This window comes from Lipophrys pholis (assembly GCF_963383615.2).
Source record: "Lipophrys pholis genome assembly, chromosome: 15".
NCBI lineage: Eukaryota > Metazoa > Chordata > Actinopteri > Blenniiformes > Blenniidae > Lipophrys > Lipophrys pholis.
The window spans coordinates 13,413,664-13,434,004 of NC_137642.1; the positions used below are offsets into that span (position 1 = coordinate 13,413,664).

At 41.0% G+C, this 20,341-nt stretch overlaps 4 protein-coding genes across 4 annotated transcripts; 3 read left to right on the top strand and 1 right to left on the bottom strand.

Moving 5' to 3' along the window:
* Positions 1–1,229: 1,229 nt before the first annotated feature.
* LOC308120423 (peroxisomal N(1)-acetyl-spermine/spermidine oxidase-like) lies at positions 1,230–5,524 on the top strand (the record flags this gene model as incomplete). Its single annotated transcript, XM_080481030.1, has 8 exons — positions 1,230–1,337; positions 3,545–3,723; positions 3,829–4,010; positions 4,335–4,504; positions 4,587–4,672; positions 4,858–4,970; positions 5,102–5,256; positions 5,378–5,524. The coding sequence occupies 8 exons, from the start codon at positions 1,230–1,232 to the stop codon at positions 5,522–5,524; spliced, it is 1,140 nt and encodes a 379-aa protein (XP_080337156.1).
* A 1,232-nt stretch (positions 5,525–6,756) lies between these two features.
* LOC308120832 (peroxisomal N(1)-acetyl-spermine/spermidine oxidase-like) lies at positions 6,757–12,602 on the top strand. Its single transcript, XM_080481687.1, has 10 exons — positions 6,757–6,974; positions 7,378–7,554; positions 7,786–7,916; positions 8,025–8,212; positions 8,429–8,610; positions 10,059–10,228; positions 10,297–10,382; positions 10,568–10,680; positions 11,821–11,975; positions 12,097–12,602. Exons 1-10 carry the CDS (start codon positions 6,821–6,823, stop codon positions 12,250–12,252), a joined length of 1,512 nt encoding a protein of 503 aa, XP_080337813.1. The 5' UTR covers positions 6,757–6,820; the 3' UTR covers positions 12,253–12,602.
* A 1,197-nt stretch (positions 12,603–13,799) lies between these two features.
* Positions 13,800–17,871, top strand: mtg1 (mitochondrial ribosome-associated GTPase 1). Its single transcript, XM_080482402.1, has 11 exons — positions 13,800–14,015; positions 14,150–14,214; positions 14,615–14,719; positions 14,814–14,900; positions 15,023–15,079; positions 15,765–15,855; positions 15,959–16,020; positions 16,089–16,185; positions 16,322–16,403; positions 16,504–16,616; positions 17,423–17,871. The coding sequence occupies exons 1-11, from the start codon at positions 13,913–13,915 to the stop codon at positions 17,518–17,520; spliced, it is 960 nt and encodes a 319-aa protein (XP_080338528.1). The 5' UTR covers positions 13,800–13,912; the 3' UTR covers positions 17,521–17,871.
* sprn (shadow of prion protein) lies at positions 17,606–19,810 on the bottom strand. Its single transcript, XM_080482403.1, has 2 exons — positions 19,754–19,810; positions 17,606–19,142 (listed from the first exon to the last, which is right to left on the bottom strand). The coding sequence occupies exon 2, from the start codon at positions 19,140–19,142 to the stop codon at positions 18,675–18,677; it is 468 nt and encodes a 155-aa protein (XP_080338529.1). The 5' UTR covers positions 19,754–19,810; the 3' UTR covers positions 17,606–18,674.
* Between the last annotated feature and the right edge of the window lie 531 nt (positions 19,811–20,341).

Here is a 20,341-nt window from a genome sequence, read left to right on the forward strand (position 1 = left end):
ACTTCCTGTTTCATGGCGTAAATAGCGTTACGACTGAGTCATCACATGATCGTGTTGAGAGCCGGTCTCTGATGCAATTTGTCAAGTTTGACACCGATCAAGCGGCCTCTTGCACATCACTTCCTGTTTTTAGACTACACTTACTGTTTCTTGGTGAAATGTCTGTTTTTGGCCACAACCTCATATATTATGGTGCCATTTTGATAAGCTTTGCTCACTAATCTCTACTCTATCACCAGGCCAATTTTCAGGTCATTTGGAATTACCCAATCAGAGTTGTTCTCTGTAGAAAATAAAATTTGATCCAAAATCTGTGAAAATCCAATATATATTTAAAAATTGATGACGTCTTGAAATTAATTCATCCTTTTGCCTATTTTCGTAGCTCTCGGTGGAATGGGATTCTGGGGCTACCTTTTTCCAATTTTGCAGGAGGCGCCATTGAGTCATTTCGCAAGTCACACACAAATTATAAAAAAAAAAGTGTACAAAGTTTTACAAAAAGTAATGTATGGTAAGGCCCTCAAAAACAAGCTCGTTTTGGCAGAAATTTTTTTTAAAATAAAAATGATCATTATTATTATTATTATTATTATTATTATTATTATTATTATTATTATTATTATTATTATTATAAAATCCAATTATCCAATAGGGTCCTATGCACTGTCAGTGCTCCTACCCTAATAAAAGAGCAAATTGTTGCCATTTTGATAAATGTGCTTCTGGCTTTTAGGCCAGGAGTATTAAACTAATTTTAATGCAATGGCCATGTACAGACCCATCTGCTGTTCAGTTCTGTCGACACGGCACACTTTGTCCTCTTCATTACTACTAAGTCGGAGCGATCCCCAGTTAACAAATTAGGAAAAGCAGTAACTTTTATTAAAAAACAAATTGCAGTTAGTGTCCTCTTTGTGACTGCTACTGCTGCTCAGTTTCAAAACTTGTCAAAGTTAAAGAACGATGGCGGGCTGAGGAATGTGGAAGGAAAGAACAGACAAACAAAACATATTTCAAGGAGGTGAAGAGAGACTTCCGGCCATATACTCACGCCATCCACAAGAGGAAAGAGGATGGGAAGAGAGAACATAACCAAAACCTAAAAGATCGATCTTGAGACAGTATCTAATCAAATCTTTTTTTATTTTTTTATTTTTTTATTAATCCACCCGACAATAAAGGTATTTGCTACTTAGAACCGTTTTTTCCCCCCAAAGGTTCGATTCATGGGACTTCCCCCTCTGCGACAGCCTCTGTATGGCCTCGATCCCTTCATCCAAGATGGCCTCCTCAGAGTTGGTGGGCGCCTGGCGAAATCTGCCGTGCTGTTGGAGGTAAAATATCCTGTGATTCTGTCAAAACATCTGCATGTTTCCCAGCTCATATGACGTCACATCCATCACCAACTTGGACGCAATCACATGCTGCACAGATTGAGACAGAAGTATAAATGCCAACGGCAGCCAGGAAGATTCTCTCTCAATGTACAGTGTGCAGAAGGTACAGAGGAAAACTTTGTCTGACTTATCTGAGGAAAGAGTTGTACCTCATAAGGCCCCATTTACAGACGTGAAAGTGAATTGTTTTGGACCACTGGACGTGAGGAGAGGGAGAACTGTGCTGAAGCGATATGGAGTGATATTTACCTGTTTGAGCAGCCGCACAGTACACCTGGAGGTGGCGCACTCCCTCGACACAAAAACGGACAGGTCAGAAAATAAGCTTCTCCCCAGCAGACATTGCTGATCCCACAGCTCCAAGAGGCTCATGGATGATGGGCAGAGTTCTGAGCACCACAGCTGACTCCAGAGGACTGTAAAGGTTGAAAGACCAGCATCCTGGACAGACCAATAACGAAGCTCTGTCTCCTCCTGGAGGTCAACAAATGACTGTGCAGCTCATTCTCGCTTCCTTTTTCTATTTTTTCTATTTCTGTTCTATTTGTTTCTCAGGTATCCAGAAGCTGAAGATACCAAAAATTTGTACTTTAGGCTTCAATAGGAAATAGCTTCATTGTGCTAATGCTAAAGATAATCCTGGGTAAAGGACCTTTATAATCAGGGGCTGAGTTGTTGGGGTTTTTTGTATTCTGTTTAATTTAGGCTTAAGTTTAGTTACAGCCTAATTTCTTCCTTTTTTGCTCAAGTTTATCAGCTTTATTTTACATCCATGCTAATTATTTTTCTTGTTTACTATTCTTGCTCATTTATTTCATTTACTTTCTTCTTTATTGGTCACTTCGGAGAGGCGAATTTACATAAGTGGGTGGCACCGCAGGCTGCTAGGGCATTTGGTTTCTTTTTACCATAGTGGCAGAGAGGCTGCAGAAACTGTTGTCTGTGTGCTTGCCTTAGGGAGTGAATAAACCACTTAATACAAAATAATGCACTTTTCTGGTATGGACATTGATTCATTTTTGATCTGTTCAATTGCGTAAAGCATACCCGTGATGTAGCCTCGGTGGCCATTTGAAAAGTGTGGACTGTTTGTTTGTTTTAGTTTGTTATGGACAAAGAGCCAAAACAAAAATGATAAAAAGGTTTTTCTTACTTCAACGATTGGTTTTCCTATTTAGAGTCGTCTGGAGGATTTTTCTGACCAGGGGTTGGACATCAGCAGCCTCTGCCTCCACATGGAAAGCAGTCAAAAGTACACAAAAGTTAGTGTTTTATTTACACTCTAACGTAGAGTACAGTTGCATACAGATGGTGTCTATACTCTTCTTCACCAAAAAGAGAAAACGAGCCCCTGATGAATATTTGATACTCCTAACTGTGTGGCTTCTCATAGCCCCTGCAGGTGTTGTTTGAAGGGGAAGCGACTCATCCCTGCTACTTCGCCACTGTCCATGGTGCTCTTCTCACTGGATGGAGAGAAGCTGACCGACTTATCTCGCACTACTCCTCCATTAGTCCAGCCGAGCTTCAGTCAAAGTAAAAAAAAAAAAAAAAGACTGGTTTCAGACTCATCTCTCTCTACTGCATAAGTCAATGTAGTTTATCAATCCAAGTCTGAAGGTTAAAGGGTTAAGTTGTTGCCAATGTTTGTCTTGATATGTTACATTATAATAAATAAAACATTATAATTATAGGTATTCCCTCGGATTAATAAAGTATTCTATTCTATTCTATTCTATTCTATTCTATTCTATTCTATTCTATTCTTACTGCAATCTTTATTGAATGAAAAAGAAGGATGACTAAAAACATTAAAGAGCATATCCAGAATCAAAACTTGGTCTTCTTTCTGTCATGCAAGTTGACATAATGTTCTTATCAGTGTGTGTCCTATATATATAATGTGTTCAGGTCGGAGGATAAAGAATAGGGACGTCTATCCTGCTCAGGAGATGTATTATGATGTGCTCGGTGAGATGATAGAACATTCGAGTAAGCATGGAGAACCCCAAGCCAGTGTGGGAGAGTTCGTACGGTCAAAAGTACGTATCTTTCTTTGCCTTTGTGAAAACACTAATCTGGGTTCAGCTGTCAGTCCTTTTGACTGACATCCTATTTGTTTTGTTTGTTGTTGTCTGATTAAGGTGCAGAAACGAGTAGCCAAGAAATGGAGAGAGTCCACCAGACGTATGCATTTGTGCTTGATCAGTAACCTGTTGAAGATGAAGTCCTGTGTGACCGGGGCTCCCAGTATGGATTTGGTGGGCCTGGGGGAATATGGACTGGCCAAGGCTATCCCAGGACTGGACTGTACATTCCCGGGGTTTGTACTTCAACACATCATACATATAGCTTTCATCAATGCATAGAAAGATAAAGAACTGCAATTTTAAAACTCATATTCTTTTTTCTTTTCTCTCTAGGGCAGTGGGTATGAAGGTCTCATTGAAAATTTGATGTCGGAGCTTCCTGATGGATTAGTGAGCTACAATAAGCCTGTGCGCTGTGTCGATTGGAACGACACGGAGAAGAGTGAAAGCTCCGTGTTGATCGAGTGTGATGACGGAGAAAAGATTGTCGCTGATCATGTTATCGTCACAGTTCCTCTAGGTAAGATCCCAACCTCAGTTAGAAGGGGCTTTTCTGGATTTGATTGACTCTCCTAGCAATATGAATATATTCATTCATTCATTCATTCATTCATTCATTCATTCATTCATTCATTCATTCATCCATTCATTCGTTCATTCATTCATTCGTTCATTCAACTTATTATGTTTTGTTTGCCACATTCCTCTTGAGTTGTTGCTGTTCTCCTGAATGCACTGTTGGCATTTGCACTTGGCGTCGTTAATGCCCTTCCTTTAAGTAATACATGATTCATCTCAGCATGAATTACTACCTGACAATACCTAACATCTCGTGTTTTGTCAGGATACCTAAAGAAGCATCATTCAACCCTGTTCCAGCCTCCACTCCCTCTACACAAGCTGCACACCATCCAGAGAATGGGCTTTGGAACAAACAATAAAATCTTTGTGGAGTTCGATTCACCCTGGTGGGATCCAGATTGTGAGGTCATCTATTTCGTGTGGGACGATGAGGTGAGACGTGTTCGGTGCATAAAGGCTTGCACACTAAATCCATTAACATGAAGCACTTAACACATCTCTTTCTGTGAATCAGGATGCTTTGGTTGACCACGTGCCGGATCTCCATAGTTCCTGGATAAAGAAGCTGTTTGGCTTCACGGTTGTGAAGCCTACTGAAAGGTCAGCAACCACATTAAACGCAGAGAGCTGCATTTACTAAGATCTCAAATAGAGACTGTTTAATTGTGTTGTCAAACAAACACATTGCACTTTCACTTTGTATGAATTTCATAGCTGATGATGACTAACATGTTTATGTTGTTGGTAACTGATGGTGATGGTGTTGATGATTGTTTGATTTTCAGGTTTGGCCATGTTCTTTGTGGCTGGATTGCTGGACGCGAGTTGGAGTACATGGAGACATTATCAGAACAAGAGGTCACACAGGCCATGACGCAGCTTGTTCGTACTTTTACAGGTGAATTAAATCTGATGTGTAACATCAAACTTCTTCAGTCTCAGACCTGTCAGGCTTCCTACATCAACCAGAACTCTTGTCATTTCAGAGTGATCACACTCGACACTTGTTCACTAACCCTGTGTCTTCAGGAAACCCTGGCATCACCCCAAAGAGAATCTTCCGTTCCCAGTGGTTTCATGACCCCTGGACCTGTGGATCCTATAGCTTCCTTGGAAAAGGCTGTTCAGACCAGGACCTGGACAACATGAGGGAGCCCCTACCACCAAAGGCATCACTGTCACAAGTAAATACATTTTCATACACAAACACAATCTGTCACCCGCCCTCTGCATACACCCCAATACCGTACAATTAAAAGTTTAACTCTATATTCTACCATTAATCCACTGTGTGGCCTCCTCCAGCCCCTGCAGGTGTTGTTTGCTGGAGAGGCGACTCATCATTGCTACTTCTCCACCGTCCACGGAGCTCTCCTCAGTGGGTGGAGAGAAGCCGACAGACTCATCTCTCACTACGTCTCCATTAGTTCGTCCGAGCTTCAGTCAAAGTAACAGATTTAGACTGGTTTCGGCTCGTGCTGTGTGATGAGCAGATGACTACAAACAGTGATATCCTGAGTTTATCTGGAGGATTGTGTTGAATGCACTGATTATATGAATCAACCACTTTAAATTTGGAAAACACTGTGACCATCGACGGGTGATATTGCTACTACTTTATGCTGATCAGTGCAACACCCAAATCAATTCATTATCATTCTTTCTGTTCAACACAAATGATAAATCCACTTTATCCCTTTTTTCCTAATCACTTGCGCTAAAATCTCATTGACCTTCATTTGCTATTCTTGCGCTCAAAACCTTGATTTTGCAGCCAGTTTTCTCTCAAATCATTATATACTGTTGAAATCGACTAAATTTGCAAATCAAAGGGAAAGTAGTGACATTAAATTTTTCTCAAATAACTCATGTAATCTCTTGGTTTGATGATAAATTATTGGGAATTGTTTTGTTTGACCATTTGAACTATTAAGCATTTCTAAACTAGCTTAATGAATCTAATTTTGTTCCAAATGTTGCTCAATGACCAACAATTTTCCAGGGTTTTGTGTGATTTTTTTGTACTTTCTGTAGTGATTGCAAGTTTGCAATTTTCTGGGGACATTTTAAAAACATTAAGAATATATCTGATATGTATTCTTTTTTTTTGGGGGGGGGGGGGGGGGGGGGGGGGGGTATATTTTACCCAAACAGAATACAGTAATGAACAATATATAAGATTTTTCACATACAGTTTTCAACTTTCTTGTCAGTCAATCAGAATGCTGTTCATTATTGTAATTACCTGTCAATAAATACATTTTCCTTTAAGTTCTGTTTTTTGTGTATTTTTGTGTTTGAATTGTTGAACCTAATATCATGGCTGTAACAATTGTGTTAAGTTACTGAGAAATACAAAATAAAAGACAAAATAGCAATGAAATAACTTTTCAATTCCAAGAACCCAAAGCTGATTTTGAGCGTCCGTGGTGTTTCGGAATAACTGGTGTCCATGTTCAGTGGTGACTGTTGTCCCTTGTTAGTAGCAGCAGATGTTTAAAACCGGACATAAATCCGTTTCTGTCTTGGTGAACGCTATTTGAGCTCTACTATAATAAAGCTGCGAAGTGTCGTACCTTTTATGAGTTCTATCTGCTGCTACTATTGGCCACAACGACGGACGCAAAAAAAAATGTCGGTCCCGATTAAACAGAGAAACCAGTTAATCCGAAACACCGGAAGTTGCGTATATAAATGCGCTGCAGAAGCAGAAAGGGAAGAGTTGAACTGTAAACCAGTCCAGCAGGAATGTCTCGGACTGTGAACTCAAAGGTAGTTATTATAGGATGTGGGATTTCAGGCATAGCGGCAGCACACCGGCTCGTAAAATCCGGATTCAACCATGTCCGAATACTTGAAGCGACTGAAAGAAGCGGAGGGCGAATCAAAACTGGCAGACTGGGTGAGCAGAAACACTTCAACAAACAGCATGCTCTCAAACTTCAGTCTGTGACTCTCGAAATCTCCTAAACGTACTTAATTACAGGATTTATTTACTTGTTTATTCAAACTATGTTAATTGATTTTGGGAGCTTAATGCCATATTAAATGTTTGCTTTATTTTACCGAGAGTTGCAGCAGGTTATGATCAAGTTGAAGTCCAACATATAATAACTGCAGGGTGAAAGTCCTCCAATGGATATCTGTTCTATCTTTATGTAAGCCAAGCAGTCTGCCAGCAACAGTGTCATCCAAGGACAAAGCACAACAATTATTGCAGAGCTATAAGCAAATGACATCATCTGTGGAAGAGAAACACAAGATTAAAAGCTTTTTCCTTTCTGCTGCTGCACATTGCTCCGCAGGTGATAGAATAATTGAGATTGGAGCAAACTGGATCCATGGACCATCTCAGGAGAACCCTGTGTTTTGTCTGGCCCGTCAATACAAGCTTCTGGATCCAGAGGCCCTCACCCCAGAGAACCAGGCTGCGGACATCGGAGGACACCCCCCCTGGGTCCCTAATGTCTTCAGTAGCTCAGGTTGAACACTTGGTTGAATGATTGCAGGAATCTCACCTGGGTTTGGATATCCTTGATAGTGTCAGTGTGTAAGGGGAGAATGATATAGCTGCAGTATACAGTGATAAAATCAGGGTAGACACAAGGGTAAATCGTACAGAGAGTATCCAGAATCAAAACTTGCTCTTCTTTCTGTAATGCGAGTTGACATAATGTTCTAATCAGTGTGTGTCCTATATATAATGTGTTCAGGTCAGAGGTTGAATATTGAGGACGTCTATCCTGCTCAGCAGTTGTTTTTCGAGCTGCTGAGTGAAATTTCTGAATTTCCGAGTAAAATTGGAGAACCCCAAGCCAGTGTGGGCGATTTTATACGGTCAGAAGTACGTATATTTCTTTGCCTTTGTGAAAACCCAACATCTGGGATCAGCTGTCAGTCCTCTTGACTAATATCCTATCTGTTTGGTTTTGATGTTTGTTGTCTGATATAGGTGCCTCAACGAGCTGCAGAGAAATGGAACGATAGTGATGTGACCAGTAGACATCTGCGTTTGTGCGTGATCAGCAACCTGCTGAAGGTGGAGTGCTGTGTGAATGGGGCTTCCAGTATGGATGAGGTGGGCCTGGGGGCCTTTGGACTGTACAAGACTCTACCAGGACTGGACTGTACATTCCCAGGGTCTGTTCTTCAACACATCATACATAAAGTGTTCATCAATGCATAGAAAGATAAAGAACTGCAATTTTGTCATTTGTAGTCATTTGATTTAATACTTGCTTTGCATAATTTTATTATACCAGCTGTCATCCAACTGATTTAATGGTTTAGTTCACTTTTAAAGTGTTGATGGCCTTCATAGGTTTTTTTTCTTCTTCTTCTCTCTCTCTTGGGCAGTGGCTATGAAGGTCTCATTGAAAATTTGATGTCGGAGCTTCCTGGTGGATTAGTGAGCTACAATCAGCCTGTGCGCTGTGTCCATTGGAACAACGCGGAGAAGAGTGACAGCTCTGTGTTGATCGAGTGTGATGACGGAGAAAAGATTGTCGCTGATCATGTTATCGTCACAGTTCCTCTTGGTAAGATCAGAAGGAGGCGTGGTGGCAATGGTTCTTATAGCCTGCGGGTAAAAGCTGTGTTTGAGGTGGTTTGTTTTGCATTTTAATGCCCGGTATCTTTTACAGAAGGGGAGGGGGGACAACAGGTGGTGTCCAGGGTGGGTGGGGTCATTGGAGATGGATGTGGCCTTCCTCTGAAGTCGGCCTCTGTAAATGTCTCTAAGGAGAGGTAGTCCGGACCCAATGATTTTCTTAGCCGCCTTCACAACCTGCTGCAGGTTCCTCCTGTCCTCTGCAGTGCGGCTGGTGAACCACACCGTGCAGCAGTAGGTCAGGAGGCACTTGATGGTGCTTCTGTAAAAGTTCAACAAGGGTTTGGGGGAGGTGAGCCTGCTTTAACTACCCAAGGAAGTCTCTGTTGTGCTTTCCTCACCTGGTGGGAGATGTTGTTGGTCCAGGTGAGGTCAGCAGAGACGTGCACACCAAGGAACTTGAAGCTCTCCACCCTCTCTACCTCCTTTCCGTTGATGCAGAGGGCAGAGTGCTCCGTGCCTGTGGATTTTTGGAAATCCACAACTCGTTCCTTGGTCTTGATGGTGTTCAGGTCCAGGTTGTTGCTGTTGCACCACCCTGCCAAGTTCTGGAACTCCTCCCTATAGGCCGACTCGTTATCATCCATCATCAGTCCTACAATGGTGGAGTCGACAGCAAACTTGATGATGGTGTTGGTGGTGTGGATGGGGGTGCAATCATGGGTGAAGTGGGAGTAGGGGGCTGAGGTCACGCCCCTGGGGTGTTCCTGTGTTCAGGATGGGAGTGGAGGATATGCGGTCTCCAATCTTGACGTTCTGGGGTCTGTTGCTCAGGACGTCCAGGATCCATGCACACAGTGAGCTGCCCAGGCTAGGTTAGAGTGAACGGGCAGAAATCGTTCAGGCAGCTCCCTCTGTTCTTCTTGGGGACTGGAATGATGGTGGAGGTCCTAAGGCAGGTGGGAACTGCAAACTGTTGTCGCGAGAGGTTGAAGATGGTGGAGAATACCTCTGCTGACTGGTCTGCGCAGGCCTTAAGAATCCGTCCTGAGACGCCGTCTGAACCGGCTTTCCTCACATTGACCCGACACTGGGTGACCCTCACCTGGTGCGAATGTACCTGGATGGGAGCATCGACCTCTGGTGATGTAGGCTGAGAGACAGCTCCCGAGTCGCTGGTCCGCTGGTCAAAGCGAGAGAAGAACCAGTTCAGTGAGTCTGGATGGGTGTTGTCGGTGAAAGGTTTGGACATGGTGTTGCCTTTGTAAACTGAGAGTCTTTATCCTATGCCACATTCCTCTTGAGTTGTTGCTGTGCTCCTGAATGCACTGTTAGCATTTGCACTTGGCGTCGTTAATGCCCTTCCTTTAAGTAATACATGATTCATCTCAGCATGAATTACTACCTGACAATACCTAACATCTCGTGTTTTGTCAGGATACCTAAAGAAGCACCATTCAACCCTGTTCCAGCCTCCACTCCCTCTACACAAGCTGCACACCATCCAGAGAATGGGCTTTGGAACAAACAATAAAATCTTTGTGGAGTTCGATTCACCCTGGTGGGATCCAGATTGTGAGGTCATCTATTTCGTGTGGGACGATGAGGTGAGACGTGCTCGGTGCATAAAGGCTTGCACACTAAATCCATTAACACATCTCTTTATGTGAATCAGGATGCTTTGGTTGACCAAGTGCCGGATCTCCATAGTTCCTGGATAAAGAAGCTGTTTGGTTTCACGGTTGTGAAGCCTACTGAAAGGTCAGCAACCACATTAAACGCAGAGAGCTGCATTTACTAAGATCTCAAATAGAGATTGTTGATTTGTGTTGTCAAACAAAGAGATTGCACTTTCGCTTTGTGTGAATCTCATAGCTGATGATGACTAACATGTTTATGTTGTTGGTAACTGATGGTGATGGTCTTGATGATTGTTTAATTTTCAGGTTTGGCCATGTTCTTTGTGGCTGGATTGCTGGACACGAGTCGGAGTACATGGAGACATTATCAGAACAAGAGGTCACACAGGCCATGACGCAGCTTGTTCGTACTTTTACAGGTGAATTAATTCTGATGTGTAACATCAAACTTCTTCAGTAGCAGACCTGTCAGGCTTCCTACATCAACCAGGGGTCTGGATAAACATATCCAGGATATCGCTCTGTATCCTGGGTGGATTTATCCAGACATTCTGATCACCGTTACTACGAAGCAGGTCATCAACTCGCTAGTTCAACCCAGACCTACGTGTGTGTGTTCATATGAAAGGGGCGGAGTTTGCAGCTTCTGACCAATCACATACACAGAGAAAACCTGCAGCCCATCTACAGATTACTGAAGGAGCATTTATTCTGAGAATATGAAGAATTAAAACACGTCCACCTGGCTGAAAGCAACATGTTGACCCGTCCAAATTCAGACCATTCCTGACTTGTTAATGCATTCGATGTAAGCGGACAGGCACGGTTCTGTGATCACTCGGTTTCACTTTATTACAGCAGAAACGGTCAGAACTTCCTCAGTGCTCTTCTTTTAGTTTATATTTTCCATCCAGTTTTGAGGCTCAGTTTCCTACATGAGTGTTTTGTGTGGGAATATGAATTCATCACCGCAACGACATGAGTTGTTCTGCGTTCCATAAGTTCATGTTTCTACAGTTCTATCAGCGTGACCATTATTATTAACCTCATTATTCTAGATTAACCCTTGTGGAGCTAAACAGACTTTGGAACAAGAACATAAACATCCTTCAAAGCCTCAATGACCAGGATTTTATTTTATTATGTCAAAAAGATCGCTCCTTCTCGTTACCTCTTTCTCATCTCCTCTCCGCTGCTCTCAGTGCTGAAACAGGGTTGTATTTTTGGTGCTATATGAATAAAGTTGAACGGTGCATCAATCACTATCATTTAAGAATGAGCAGGTCTTTTTCCAAGAGATCTGATTGGTCAGGAGGCGGAGCTGTTACGCTCGCTCATAGAGAACATAGCTTGGTTAGGAGCAGGTTCGACATTCAGAGCAAGTTACCAGGGTGATTTATCCCAGTGAGAAGTGAACAAGTGTTGTAATACGGAAAACTCAAGGTTAATCATTGATAGTATCTCAATAACAGAAAATCCAGCGTCGTTGTACTCAGAACTCTGGTTGTCATTTCAGAGTGATCACACTCGACACTTGTTCACTAACCCTGTGTCTTCAGGAAACCCTGTCATCACCCCAAAGAGAATCTTCCGTTCCCAGTGGTTTCATGACCCCTGGACCTGTGGATCCTATAGCTTCCTTGGAAAAGGCTGTTCAGACCAGGACCTGGACAACATGAGGGAGCCCCTACCACCAAAGGCATCACTGTCACAAGTAAATACATTTTCATACACAAACACAATCTGTCACCCGCCCTCTGCATACACCCCAATACCGTACAATTAAAAGTTTAACTCTATATTCTACCATTAATCCACTGTGTGGCCTCCTCCAGCCCCTGCAGGTGTTGTTTGCTGGAGAGGCGACTCATCATTGCTACTTCTCCACCGTCCACGGAGCTCTCCTCAGTGGGTGGAGAGAAGCCGACAGACTCATGTCTCACTACGCCGCCATTAGTCCGTCCGAGCTACAGTCAAAGTCAAAGCTCTAAAAAACACAGATTGGTTTCAGTTAGTGCTGTGTGATGAGCAGATGACTACTAATTGTAATATCTGAGTTTATCTGGAGGATTATGTTGAATGTACTGTTTATATTAATCAACCACTTAATATATTGAAAACACTGTGACCATTGACATTGATCTTGCCCAAACACAATATCCTAATCAACAATATATAAAATTAATTTATTCACATGCAGTTTTCAACTTTCCTGTCAGTCAATCTGAATGATGTTCATTATTGTAATTAACTGTCAATAAATAAATTTTTCTATTTTTCTTTAAGTTTTGTCTTTTGTACAAATTTGTGGTTGGATTGTTAAACATTAAATCATGACTGTAATAATTGTGTTACGTTACTGAAATGACAAAATAGCATTGAAATGATTTGGAGAGGGGGTAGAAACATTTTTCATATGAATTTCAAAAGGTAAATCTCATCTGAAAACATCAAAAACTTCTCAGTCCTCATACCAGCAGGGTCAAATAAGATAACTGCTGGAAATGAGTCTGCTAAAAACATGTGTACATAGTTATCAACCAAGAAATAAAATTTTGAAAATGGTCTGAAAGGTTTATTTAAAACCCTATATCTTTTAGACAGATTTGTAAGTGCATCTGAAGAAACCACGCTGATAAATTATGAACAATATTTGCCCAAATTAAGTTAAGTTATTAAGTTATTATTATGACTCTTAAACTGTTACTGTTACATTAACATTCATTTCCATGGACAAATGTGATGCATCTCCATATCTGAACATTCTTTGTCTGAAACAGAAAGGGAAGAAACACAAGTCATCAAATTGTGATTAGTTCAATTTGCAAAATCAATCAGAAGAGAAAAAAACATGTCACAGAAAATTGTATTTCAAAACTTCTTTTAACACACCATAAAATGTAATATGAAAAAAATAAATTTCAGTTGTCATAATCATGATACCCCTTTCAAAACATAATTGCAAATGTAGATAGAAATTCATTTATGATGAATTTTACCAGTATGTTGGGATTATTTTTATTTATGACTTACAAGTTAAAAAATATAAAGAGCAAACCCATGAAATACTTGTACTTATTTGTGACTCATTTGAAATACACAGAATTCAGTTCACTGAATTTAATGAGAGGGAAAATTAACTTTTCCACTGCATTGTTTTGTTTTGGGTTGTTTTTTTCCCCCTCTAATGCATTGCAGTTTATACTCCAGATGTAAAGCCTACTTTCATCACATCAGGGACAAATCTTGAAATAATTATTAGCCTCATAGATTATATGAAGGCCCTTCCATGAAAGAAGTAGGAGTTTTTAGCAAGAAATTCAATGCACGTTTGTATTCATTCATTCATTCATTCATTCATTCATTCATTCATTCATTCATTTATTTATTTATGAGCGCACACGTCCTCTTTTCAGGTGGTTCTCTTTTCATCCTTTAGGGGGCAGCCATGTGTTCATGAACAAACAGATCTGCATTATATAAATGTAGAAGAAGTCATAGCAAAACAGGAAGGAACGTTTGCATGCGTTGGATTGACGTTTCCAGTCGGCATGTAAACAGTGTGGCACACCGCTCAACGCTGAGAAGCGACACCTTTTGTGTCAAAGCCAATGACTGCCAGACTCTGTGATATTTATTAAAAGTGTAATCATGAGGTTGTTTCACGCTCTCCGCGATGCCAATAAGTTCAGGAGCGTGTTTGACTTCGGGGGTCGTGAGGTGGCTCACTGGTTCCCTGGACACATGGCTAAAGGTGACAGCTGTGTTCTCAGTTATCCCCGCAAATGATCTTATTTAGTTTTGCGAAAGTCAAACTGTCAAATGTGTAAAGTCGAACATTTGGTGACGTATTCGGTGTAATAATAGGTGTTTGTTTGTTTGTTGCAGGTCTGAAGCAGATGAGAGCAAACCTGAAGAATGTGGACTGTGTCGTCGAAATTCATGATGCCAGAATATCCTTTTATCTACTTCAACCTGAAAAAAGAGTGTTAGGAGTGTAATATTAATTTCGATTAGTTTCAACGTGACATGAAAGGAATCGGGTTATGTCATTATGTCACATACTGTCCCAGAGTGCAGGAAGATGCTTCATATGAGGATGAAATTACCATATTTGGGGCTGAAAAACTGCTGTTTTCCATGGATGCCTGATTATCAGTCGTGTTGCTCTTGTTGACACTGTCGGATTAGATCAACATCGGAAAATTGAAAACAGCACTAACTTGGAGTGTTGGTTTCCACAGAAGCATTCCCACTAGAAATGTGCTTTCAGACTGTTAATATTTTCAAAGATACAGACAGAAATAAAGCCTAATCTCAACACTGCTGTTTGATCTTTAATGAGGAAAAAACATCCCATTCTCTGGGCGAAACCCTGTGTTTGAAGACACTCTAAATGTAAAACCACATCTTCTCATTCTAAACAAGATGGACCTCGCTGATGTGTCCAAAAAGCAGGTCAGAAGTCTTTTTCTACATTAGCAGAGCCGCATCTCAATTATGTTTCAAACAGATGATACTGACACAGTTTAATCTCTGCATGAAACTTCAGAGAGTCCTGAGGTCACTTGAAAAAAGTGGAGTGAAGAATGTCCTCTTCACCGACTGTTTGAAACAGAGAGATACCAGCATTAAAAAGGTAGGTGAAGGTCACCTTCAAGGAACACTTAAAAAAAAATAAAAATAAAAATTCAGGTTAAATTTCAAAATTGTATTTGCATGAAGTGTATGTAAAAATCCATTCTCTTTTTTTTTCTGTAGGTGGTGCCAATGGTAATGGAAATTATTGAGGAAAGTCCACGCTTTAATAGAGCAGAGGTGAGCTCACTTCATCCTTCCAATTATCCATCTTCTATGCAGCTTCATCTTGTTCGGGGTAGCGGGGTGCTACTGCCAATCCCAGTTAACTATGGGCGAGTGCAGGGTACGCCTGAACAGGTCACCAGGCCATCACAACGCAGAGACACACACACACACTTATGGACAAAGCAACAATCGCATGCATGTTTTTGGGATTGTGGGAGGAAACCAGAGAACCCAGTGGAAGCCCTTACATACTTCGAGAGAAAATTTAAACTTCACACAGAAAGGTCTGACCGGTATTAGAACCCGGTATTTGATTAGATTTGTTCTGCCCCAAGTGCTGATAAGGTAAAAAATTTAAATATGATCGGCAGCATGCTCTTCTGACGGTGATGACTTGTGATGTATTTTGTTGATTTCTGTAGTGGTTGTAATAGTATTTTATGTTTTGGGACACTCTTAACGCATCGTTATAGTGCAATTTGATGTAGCGTAAGACCAGAGTACATTTTTGAACAACTTGTATGAAGAGGTGAATGGCTGTCTGCACTGACCATTCAAACCAGTCAGCTGGTGAATGCAATTTTTTGTAATTGCCTTTTTCATTTAGCTTCTTTCTTCTTACTCAAATGTTTCATACGTTGGAGTATAAATACAAAAACACTGGAAGAGCTCTAACTTTGTCCTGTAAATCTTTCAGAACACAAATTACTGCCTGATGGTGATTGGAGTGCCCAATGTGGGGAAATCATCGCTTATTAATGCACTGAGGAGAACCAATTTGAAAAAAGGTAAAAAAAAAAGAAAGAAAGAAAAACTGTTCATTGACTTGTTATAGTGAAGACAATCGTCTCCTCCTTTGTCATTCTTACTGTTCCTAAACATCTATTTCAGGTCGTGCTTCTCGAGTTGGTGGGGAGCCCGGAATAACCAAAGCTGTCCTCACCAAAATACAGGTTGGTGTAGCAGACACACTTTTTGTGTCAGTCTGGTTTTTATGAGTTAATTGTGTGTCTGTCCGCAGGTGTCTGAGCGACCACGAATGTACCTGCTGGACACACCAGGAGTCTTCCCTCCAAGGATCGAGAGCGTGGAAACAGGGATGAAACTGGCTTTATGTGGTGAGCACAACATAACACTTTTTTTTTATCAATATCAATATGGAAGGTTTCTTGTAGCTTTATAACTTTGATTTCTCTCAGCGTGTCGGAATAGAGTACTTTTGCAATGTGAAAAACAAAACATTCTCTTCTGCAGGAACTATACTGGACCATTTAGTGGGTGAAGACGTTATTGCTGACTACTTACTGTATTCACTGAACAGGCTCGGGAATTTCAGGTGAGGCTTTTTTTTTTTTTTTTAATCCTCATTATTATATGAACATTAAATATATGTATAATAAATAGTAAATGTTTAGTGTATGTTTGTGTCCATACAGTTATGTAGAAAAATACAGTCTCCAAGAGCCTAGTGATGATATCCAGTATGTCCTCAAACGCATCGCTGTAAAACTTGGAAAGACTCAGCGAGTCACAGCCATAACTGGAGTGGGTAAGAAGATCCTCCTCTTTCATATCTGTCTTCTCTGTGCAGGTTTGTTGACTAGTTATTCATGAATAAGGGCAGTTAAATGAATTACCGGTACTTGCAAACCAAACACGTGCGTCATGAATATACAACCGCAGGCAGCAGCCTCTTATTTTAGACTCGACACAGACACCGCGCTTTATTTTACAGTCGCCTTAGACGCTGAATTGCGATTAAGGTGAATCGCAATTCACCTCAATCGCAAATTTTTGGAGGAAACTTGAAGTACCTGGAGAAGATCAGTGCACACACAAAGAAAACATAAAGATTCTACACAGAAAGACCCTAAAGCCCAGATTTAAACTCAAAATATCCTCGCTAACCACCCGACTGTGACCTCAGTGATTCTTATTATTTTAAGAAGTCTAGATATGAGTTAAAATCATATGAGAGGTTGTTGATTTTAAGTGTATTATTGTGCATGTGAATTATAACTGCAGGATTTACTCTCGTCTTTGTGTGATAAAGCTAATTTGAAACATCCTAGTGGAGAAATGTAAATAAAATGTACCCCTCATAATTTATTTTCCCCCATGAGTTTGTCTCAAAAGTGAAACATAAAAAATTATAGAGAAAGAAAGTGATCTAGTCCAATGTCCTCCTGAAGCGCTCTGTACGCCCCACACCTGGAAAACCACGGATCATTTTATCTCTTATAGGAAGAAGGCCACATCAGGACAAGCTCGTTTTTGCATTATTTGGCTGTTTGCCAGTGAAGTAGACATCACAGCAGCACCATAGATACAGTGTCTGTTCTTCATCTCCCACAGGAAACATCAATGTCACAATACCAAACTACACTGCAGCAGCTTTTGATTTCATCCGAGTCTTCAGGAAAGGAGAACTGGGACAAGTAATGCTGGACTGACCTGATCTGTTTTCAATGAAGAGATAATTGCACGACTTGTCTGATGTCATGCAATTATCAGGTGAAGAAGACACAAAAACCCTTTGTAAATAAAAGAATTTAACTTTATTGATTTGTCATTTTTCTCTTGTTTTTAGTGTCACAGAGACAGATATTTGACAAGGTGTAAACAGGATATTTATTCACATTAAGACAGTGATAGCAAAGTTTTGTTTCCTATTTACATAAGTGCTGCAATAAATAACACTTAGAAATGTGGAACAGTCTGTTGCTCCTGAGTGTCTTCTGGGATGTACAAGATCTCCTGGTTTGATCGTCACACCATTAAAATCTTCAGTAGTGTGTGAGAGCAGCAGCTGGTATATTCATTTGTTTTCAACACAATGGCATGGGAATTAAAAATGATATGACCATAACACTGTGGTTGTATCCTATTGTAGAGCATCATGGCTGCACCGGTCACGTTCACACTGAGGTTTCACATATTCACATAAAATCTTTAAAATTTGCAAGAAACCAATGGAGTTTGAAAAAATATTAAAGAACAACTATGGTTGAGGATGTAACTTACCAAATACACTTACTTTCTAGAAGAAGGGAATCCTGTAGAACTGAAAAATAAATCCAGTAGTTTTAACTTTCAGGCTAGAACAAAGCTACTACCAACTTTATTGAACGTAGATCATCTTTTTAAAATGACCTCCTGCATTACTAGTCTGTAGGATGGACGAGTTTTTACATTTAGACTGAAGACAATAAATATTGCGCAGTGGAGGTCACTTTGTATCTTGGTGGATGGTATAAAAAATAGCTTCAGTTGTTTTATATTGAAATTGATAGATGTTTGATTTGTATGGTTAGGCTTGTTCATGGTAAAAATATTTTGATATTTAGAGTTTGAAGTCAATCTTCGAAGAAGGGAGCTGATTAACATTTGGCACTAAAGTTTCGGTTTGAGGTGACGCTGTTCTGCTCATGTCTGCGTCCCTTGGTTATTATATCTAGAAAACATACAGTACGGTGATGTTTTGGATTATCCTGCTGTGATTGGTTCTTCATTTTGCAGGATTCTGCCCATTGCCTTGAAGTCAGATCTCGCATCTCCAGGCTTGGACCCGGTCATATATTTCTTAATGAAAACAGCCTTGGTGCCTCTACAGGACTGTGTCCACCAGGAGTCCACAACTGGGAGAAAAAGCAGCAATGAGGATAGAAATCACTCTGTAGAGAGACGCTCCGTTCTGAGGAGAGCCCGCCATCAGTGACTCAAAGTAATTGGTCCTGTTGAAGAAGTCCAGCTCCTCGTCGGAGCTGTCCGCGTTGCTGCGGCGGTAAGCGGACGCGTACCATTTGTCCGCCGTTAACGCCACCGCGGCCCCGGCAGCCGCCGCGGCCGCCACGCGCACCGGGCCCGTGCGACCCCCCGCCCTGAAGCGGGAGCGGGTCCCACCGTAGTTGCCCCCTCCCCGCAAGGTCCCCGCGGAGGAGCTGCGGGACGGGGACCCGCGGGAGGAGCCCCGGGATCCGCCGCGGCCGCCTTTAGAGAGAGCAGGCTCGAAGAGGAAGGCGGAGAGCAGGAGACAGGTCCAGCAGGTCGCGACCACCTGGTTCATCCCCGACATCTGAGGACAGGAAGATTCTGACATTCATCTCTTCGTTTTCTAGAGCGGTTCATGAACTAGATGTAGATTCACATCCAGATCGGACATGGAAAAAGGTTTTCCCTTCTTGAATGTGACATAATGTTCTCGGTGAATATGCTCTTCATAAAAATAGACATTTCTGTTGCTCCTCTCCATTAAAGTAGGTCAGCGTGAGAATAAATATGATTAAATGCTGCTGGCTTGCATCTTTTGCTTGGATCGATTATATTAACATGCAAACGTATCTACTGGATGATAATAAATAAAACAATAGATCCTTTGATTTTTGGTCGTGAGAGGCCGTCGTGTAAAATCCAGGACTGATTTCTAGCAGGTAACACGACCATCATGTTCAACCGTTGTTTATATATATATATATTTACAGCACATCTAACATATTATAACATTAAAAGCTTTTAGCAAATATATCAACAATGCATATAGATGCATCCATGCATGATATTCATCTCACAGCTCTGATGAAATGAAACTGGATGTCTGGAGGAAATATATCGTTTAAAACTACATACGTTACCAACACGAGGCAGACGAGTCACACCTTGTCCGTTAATTCATTATCTGGTGCTTACCTTATTGCCTTGTGTTATCCTTGCTTATGTTTTGGCACTCGGAGGGGAGATAGGAGGGTTGAACGCGCGTCCACGCGGACAATTTGCGAGACCGCGCAGCGCGCTCGAACAGACACGTCTATGGAGTCTGGTCTCTATGTGATATTGTGATAATGCGAGATGAACACGTCAAATGAAAACATGCTGTGATCCTGGTCAACATTAAAAGCCGTCCATGTCGATGCTTTATATCAACAGATATTACCATCATTAAATAATTCCCCTCTGTGATTATTGTATTGTATTGTATTGTATTGTATTGTATTCTAATCTATTCTATTCTATCGTCATGTAGTCTTGATGAACACCGACGAAAACTGTTATGTTTTTATTTCTGACAAAAACTGAAGAGATAGTCTCTGTTTTTTAACATAATGTGTGCATGTGACATCACTAGATAGCCTACCTTTTATCTAATTAAAAAAAAGTCACTTGTTTTTAACACCATGGACAGCTCCAAGCAGTTATTATGAGTTTCTTTACTATGTGCAAATAATATTTTGAAAAATGCAAACAGGTGAAGCCTGATTTTGGAATTTTTTGTTCACC